Below are 7,500 nucleotides of genomic sequence, written 5' to 3'. Positions count from 1 at the left end.
ATTCACTAAACTTCTACTACAACTTTTTCCATCTTTGTATTACAAAGAAGCGTTTGAGAACAATTACTATAGTTGGTTCACTTAAGGTAGATTCTCGGGTTAGCCCTATACCTGCGAAACGTTTGTTTGGCGGCCGCTGATTGGCTGGTAGGTGCCTAACTACCTCCTGGTACCAGCTGGTAGGTGCCCAACTACCTCCTGGTACCAGCCAATCAGCGGCCGGCAAACAAACATCTTGTAAGCATAGGGCTCATCCAAGAATCTACCTTAAGTGAACCAAGCTATAGTAATCCCTTTAACATTCCTCTTTATGGTTTCCAAGTATAAGTTACTAATTGATCTTTTTAGTAATTGTCAGGTATCACTCAGCATGAGAAAGCTCATCCATACGAACTTGTCTAGATGTTTTTTATTGATTTATCTTTACCTATCACCTTCGGCACGCAACGAAAATTAAATAAACTATGCCTCCCTTCGCTTCCATCATTTCATGACCTTACACTAAAAACTAAATTCTTTTCACGCTGTTCGTAAGAAGGATAAAAATTCATCTTATCTTTATGTCAATCTTTTCAACTTTTCTTCATAGACAGTATAAGAAACTTCCTTTACCGTAACTTTGTTTTAAATCATTTACGCTTTTGCATGAACTAAGCGGAAAGTAGGCGTGGCTTACTTCACTGACTAGACTACATAATCTGATAACGTTACGTACAATTGAGGCGATGCGATAATACTCTGTAGGTCATTGCCAATGGCGGATCGATCCGGATAATTCTTGCTCGCAGGTGATTTCGTCTTCACGTTTTCAGATATCTTATCTTAATGTCCTGATAAGTACTCGAGATTTTTAGTCCAAGCCAACTATACCATCTGTTATCAGTGAGTAAAATCATTGCTCTAGTTTAATGTGTAATTCTTCCAATAACCCCATTTGATGACATTGTATACAGTAAATAAAGACCAGTTGGAAACATATAGAAAAGCAACCAATAGGTATACTCTTCTTTCTACAAAAATTGATTCTTTTATTACTTCTGCATGAGGTTGTGCTTTGATATTTTGAAATTCACAAGATAACATGAATGTTAAATTCGTTTAAGTGTAAACAGACAGATGGATAAGGTAACCTGACCCGGTACGGTCCAGCTACGATCCAGGTAAGAGACAGACGACTCTATGAGGTCTTCCAGATCCCACACGCTTTCAACATCATTCACAAAAAGTAAGTTAATGAGCGCAGTAATGTTTCTGTATTTACAAAATTTTTTATCCGTAACGATGTTAACATACAAGGTAATGAGACTATATTTTCCACCTCTGCAGTAAATCCTATCGATGGCTCCAAGACTTTAAATTTTGCAAAGGAAGTATTGGCAGTTTCTTCTATCGCTCAAAGGCAAACTATTTCGTGGAGCAAATTTTTGGATTAATTCATGCTGATTTATTCCCCGTGTCGATACCCATATTTTAAGATTAACATTACTGTTTTAAAACAGATTAATACTCATTTATACACTGCTTACTATAACAGCATTCACTACTTTAGTATAAACTTCAGAGCAGAATTGACAATTTTCTAATCATAATTTTTTTTTCACCAGGAAAATTATGCAATCAATTTATTTTACCCAATACTTCCTTAAGAGAGATGGACGAATGAGTGAAGCTGCACTCTCTGAACTACCCGTTGATAAGAAACCTTATCAAGAATCAAATGAGAAGCAGCTTAAGTGACGTAGCAACTGACATGGATCGGCGCATATAAAAGACCCGACTGGCGAATCAGTGAGACACAATGCTTCTTGACAGTGTCAGTGAAAGAGCTCCACTCAGAAAGACAGCCTCGTCTACTATTCTGCTCTCAAAGCAGCAAACAAAAGAAAACTAACTATACAAACAGCACATATTACGAAAGTCGTCACTACTGAAGTTTCTGAGAGAGAAAGAGAGAGAGAGAGAGAGAGACATGGCACACCGTCCAACAGCCCGAGTTCTCCTCAGCGGCGTGGCAGCTTTCAGAAATGTTGCCACCCAGCAGGTTTGTTTATTAATATGACAAATCTTTTATATATATATATATATATATATATATATATATATATATATAATAGTGTGTGTGAGTGTATTATGTATTAGATATATTATATAATAAATATTATAATATATATATAGTATATATATAATTATTAATATTAAATATAATATTATATTATATAAATAGTAATATTAATACATATATATATATATTATATATATATATATATTATATATAAATAATTATATAATATATATAATATATATATAATGTATGTATAATATATAACACACCCACACATTATATATATATATATATATATATATATAGATATATAGTATATATATATATATATATATATATATAGAGCTAATATACCTGGCGCTAGAATATCTATCCTCACATAAGAATAATTTTGTTCTGCATATCAGTAATTTACTTTTTCCTTTGCCAAGTTATCGCAGGCACTTATGAACTGCGTCCTGTTCCTTTCATATGCTATTATACGAATGTGAGCATCTAACAGTTTTTCATTATTTATCATCACTATTATATAACTCCTCATTCAGATATCATTATTTTAATATCCTCTATATTTCTTGTTCCTATCGCAATCGAAATTTTATCACTATCTTCCAACCAAAATGTATGCACATATATGTGGTGAAATCAAACATACTTTTTTTCAGAACACGCCCATTTCATATAGATACGAAATTAATTTAGTAACCTGTTATTCCAGGTGAGGCAGATATGCACTAAGAACTGCATCAACTGCAAGACCACCAGATCTCTGAGTCTTGCATCCAAAGCCTGGCAACAGCATCAGGTGCAGGAGGCAGTCGAGTTGCCAGGTAAATATTGAGTCTTGAAACTAATCTGATTTGAACTGATATAGTTAGATCCAATATGATATAACAACAAGTTTTGTACTTACAATTCATAAAAAAGATAGATATAAACATTTACATAATAATTGTAGAGAGAGAGAGAGAGAGAGAGAGAGAGAGATAATATTCAAAGTTCCGTAATGTTCCAGTTCCAGGCGTCCCAATCACCTCTACCCAAGTGAGCAAAGATTCGGTGACCGTCAAATTCGGTGATGGCAGCGAGAGCCCGATGCCCTACGTGTGGCTGAGGGATAACTGTCGGTGCCCCGACTGCTACAGCAATGAAGCCCTGGGCAGGAAATACCTCCTGACTGACCTCGACGTTGACGTCCAAGCTTCTGATATTCAGGTAGGAAATGAAGTCATTTGTGGAGATAAAATCCCAATAAGATTATGAAAATAGTAGATAGTGAAAATATTTTTCATATAGCTGAGAGTTGTTACCTTAACTTAAACACCTATACTCGTTTTTTTTTACATCTGTCCACCCACCTGTGGTGCTCGCACATGGTAACACTGCATCCTGGGCTTTAAATAGTTATGCTATGTATAAGTTTTAGGTAAATAAAAGGGTATCTGGGTGTACATTTGCAACAGAAAAGTGTTTGAATAATTTACTGTATGCGAATTACACCGTTAATATTCGAAATAGGATATTGTTATTATTGTTGAATGGAAGCTACCTTTTGGGGGGGGGGAGGGCGAATGGAACAGCCAGATGCAGTGGCGGGAAAATTGCTTTACTCGCTGTTACCTATAGCAACAATAATGTATTGACTTTATAAAGATTAAAAGTATGCACTGATATACTTAGTACGTGTAATGAAGTATCATGTAGTTTAGAGGCAATGTTGGTGTGTTCCAATAAAGTTGACATCTTTTGGTAGTGAACAGCGAAATAAGCGCTTTTCCCGCCACTGCGTCTGGATGTTCCATTCGCCACCCCGAAAAGGCACCTTCCATTTAATAATAATAACAATATCCTATTTCGAATGTTAACGGCGTAATTCCCATAGAGTAAATTATTCAAACGCTTTTCAGTTGCAAATGTACACCCAGATATCCTTTTCTTTACCTAAAACTTACACATAGCTTAACTATTTAAAGCCTGGGACACAGTGTTACCATGCGCAAGCACCACAGGCGGGTGGACAGAAGGAAAAAAAAAACAAGTATAGTGAATAGTGCTTTGTGGGATCATGTGATATGATGAAAAAATATGATTAAGTTTACATTTCCTGTTTATTTTCAGAGTAATGATGAGGTACTGAACATCAAGTGGAGTGACGGGCATGTATCCGAATACCCAGCAGAATGGCTCCATGCCAGGGCATTCACGCCAACAGCCAGAGCCCTCAGGAGGAGAGTTTATGCTCTACCGAGGGTAAGGAGGGTTCCTCTATGCTCGTGTCAGTACATCCTGAATTAAAAATCTAAGTAAAAGGAAAGATCCTCTAAATGCATATGCATGTCTGTATGTATATATTTATGCCTCTCCCTCCCTTAGGAACCCTGGGGCTCCAACCACAAGCTGCGAGAATTCGATTACGAGTCCATGAAGAGGGACGATAAAGTCCTCTTGGAATGGCTCCTAACTATGGAGACTCAAGGATCAGCAATGCTCAAGAATGTACCAGATAGAGACGTCGCAGGACCCGAGATGATCGAACACATCGCATTTGTCAAACAGTCCCATTATGGGTGAGTACCCACCGGTTAACTGAACCACGGGTTTTTCAATTTAGCGTTAGCCATTTAGTAATTTATTTATAAAAATGTAATATTTATTCATTACGTTGTCATTTTATTATACATTACTTTAGAAGTAACAATTAAGGTGCCTACTTCTGTAGGTCTTTGTGATTGCTTACTATTTTACTGTGTGTTGCCAATTATTATTTCCTAATCTATAAGCGTATACTTATAATTATCAATTAAAAACCTTGCTCCAAATGGAAGTTAATACATTCATGATGTGAAGAAATGTTCCCAGTGTTTTGTGATCATACATTTAGCTCTCCTTTCTCCACAGACCCCATTCTCCAGTGATCAACAGACCAAACACCAACAACGTCGCTTTCACCAACGCAAAATTGGGGATGCACAATGACCTTCCTCAGTACGAGCAAATGCCCGGGGTATGAATTCATACGTGTTGCTTTTTCGTCTACTTAGTTTTCATACTTAAGAGATATGAGTTTTTGTAATGTTTTGCCATAACTGATTCTATTGTCTCCCTATCACAGATCATCTTCATCCACTGCTTGAAGCAGCACGTCGGCACCGGAGGTGAGAGCGTCGTTGCAGATGGGCTCTTTGGCGCCGAGCTCCTCCGGAAGGAACACCCGGAGGCCTTCCAGATCCTGACCACCACCGACTCATACTTCTGGGACAAAGGGCACGCCAACTTTTCCTGGGAGATGGACGAGTTCCACAAGATTTCCAAGTTCCCCATCATCACGTGAGTCCCAATCTATAGCTTTTAAGGTTGCAAATACTTTTTTTTTCTATATACATGAAACCGTCTGGTCAAAAATAAGTTTCGTTTGTTCTTATGTAAGACATTAATTTTATTAATTTGGACGATTATAGTAATGTACAATACAACCGACTAGATCAACATAATTTCTAAATTACAGAGGTTAATAAAACATGTTAATTACCTCAAAAGTCATCTGAGACACTTAAACTAAAATTGGCCTTGCAGACTCAACAGTAACCAAGAGGTCACTCGCGTTGCTGTCAACAACGCCATCCGGGACTCCTACCTCGACCTGCCATCGAATAAGGTCAAGAAATTCTACGAGGCTTTGAAGCTCTTCAACGACATCCTTTACGCCAACTCCTCCACTTTCAAGATGGACTCCGGTAAGTCTAGTTGCTTGCATTTGCAGCGTTTTCTTTGCAAGTATTAATCAAGAATTCCGCTGTATCAATATAATCACCTGTTGCGTCTTTGTTATGATATTTGACGGGCTTTAAAGAGAATATCAATTAGAAATTAAAACAAAAGGTAAACGCATTCTTGTCCAGTGTTAAGTGAAATATTGCCATAAGAATTTAACCTTTTCTCTGCAAGTTTTTCCATGAACAATTTTTATCGTAAATGATATAAGATTGTCACGAACACATAAATGGATTTGATTACACATGTGAAAGTCTATAACCCAAGACTAATTAGTAGAGGAATAAATAGACAAACGGTGCCTTCCATTAAGGCAAAATGAGCTGTCATTAGCACAACTTCTACTTTCTCATTCCAGGCGACCTGATGACTCTGGACAACGTGCGGTGCCTTCACGGCCGTGAAGGCTACGAAGCCTTCAGCGACCGGCACATCGAGTCTTCTTACCTCGACTGGGATGAGGCTCGATGCCGCCGGAGGAGAATCCAAGAGAAACTAGGCCTACTCCGGACTGTCTGAGGCCTAAGCTTCCTCTCCCACGTGGTTAAATTATTCCTATTGATGTTCAAAGAAGCATTTAAAGACAAATTTCTCAATAAACGATTTAGTAAATAAAATGTATCTCAAGATATTACGATAAATGGTTTAAGATGGAGAATATTTTGAGTATATATTTAGTTTTCGTGATCTTTTTAATTGTAACCTTGCTTCATAATTATTCTTTTATTCTTCACAACTTCTTTGTTATTGAATTTTTCTAATACTTTGAAACGCTGGACTTACGACCTGACCACAAAATGTTTGATAACAATACTTTAAGCTCTCCTTGCATAAAACAGAATTAATTTCTATCTATTTTGTTCTAAAAGTCATATATTGATAATGCGTATTTATATCACTTCATGCACTCTGTTACATATATCATCGTACATTACATTCATGTTCCATTGTAGAAGTATAGCAATTATTTTTAGAGGAATATAGTATTTAGTTATTGTGATAATCGAAAAAGAATATTGTATTGTTCAATAGTATACACTAATAATTTATTTTTGTAATGTTTCGACGAATAATAAAATTTAAATGAATATGAAGTTTCTGTATCCTGAATGTCTAACAATCAATGATGACTGTTTTTAAATAACTGAAATTCAAGTACCAATAATCAATAAAGAGAATGAATAGAAAAAAATATTTTTTTATTGATCGGGTTATCTAACTATATATGAAGATTACAAACTCAGTAAAAAGGGTAGATTAAAACATAATTACGCAGTGAAGAGGCCACTAAGAGAACACTCACACACATATATGAATGAAACTCCTTTTTTATATCTGATCGTGATTCAAGAGTTCCTGGCTTGCAACGAGGGAGCGTTCCCTGGACGCTACTTCGTCTCCTCATTTTGCGTTCTTTGAAAGGGCTTTTGAAATCCGTCTGTCAAAGTTTCCCTTCCCGTAATAATGGACGCAGTTGTAATTCTGTAGGACTGAACTTCAACAATGTGGAAAACTATAGAGGCGGAGAGAGCGCTACCGCGCGGGCTCTTAAAATCCTTTATGTTCGCTTTGCGCGGAAGCTGGAAAGTTCTGGAAAGGGACAATGGCGATGGGCAGGATTTAACAGCGATGGGAAAGTTGGAATTCATCTTTTCCGGGAATCAGAG

The 7,500-nt window shown here is 36.8% G+C and overlaps 1 protein-coding gene across 1 annotated transcript; it reads left to right on the top strand.

The window, feature by feature from the left end:
• Positions 1–1,786: 1,786 nt before the first annotated feature.
• LOC135224430 (gamma-butyrobetaine dioxygenase-like) lies at positions 1,787–6,921 on the top strand. Its single transcript, XM_064263417.1, has 9 exons — positions 1,787–2,041; positions 2,781–2,892; positions 3,078–3,277; positions 4,181–4,312; positions 4,436–4,629; positions 4,961–5,066; positions 5,175–5,389; positions 5,636–5,796; positions 6,192–6,921. The coding sequence occupies exons 1-9, from the start codon at positions 1,970–1,972 to the stop codon at positions 6,350–6,352; spliced, it is 1,353 nt and encodes a 450-aa protein (XP_064119487.1). The 5' UTR covers positions 1,787–1,969; the 3' UTR covers positions 6,353–6,921.
• Positions 6,922–7,500: the final 579 nt, after the last annotated feature.

This window comes from Macrobrachium nipponense, chromosome 12 (genome assembly GCF_015104395.2).
Source record: "Macrobrachium nipponense isolate FS-2020 chromosome 12, ASM1510439v2, whole genome shotgun sequence".
Taxonomy (NCBI): domain Eukaryota; kingdom Metazoa; phylum Arthropoda; class Malacostraca; order Decapoda; family Palaemonidae; genus Macrobrachium; species Macrobrachium nipponense.
Note: the sequence above shows the minus strand (reverse complement) of the source record. Positions and strands in the feature narration are given on the sequence as shown.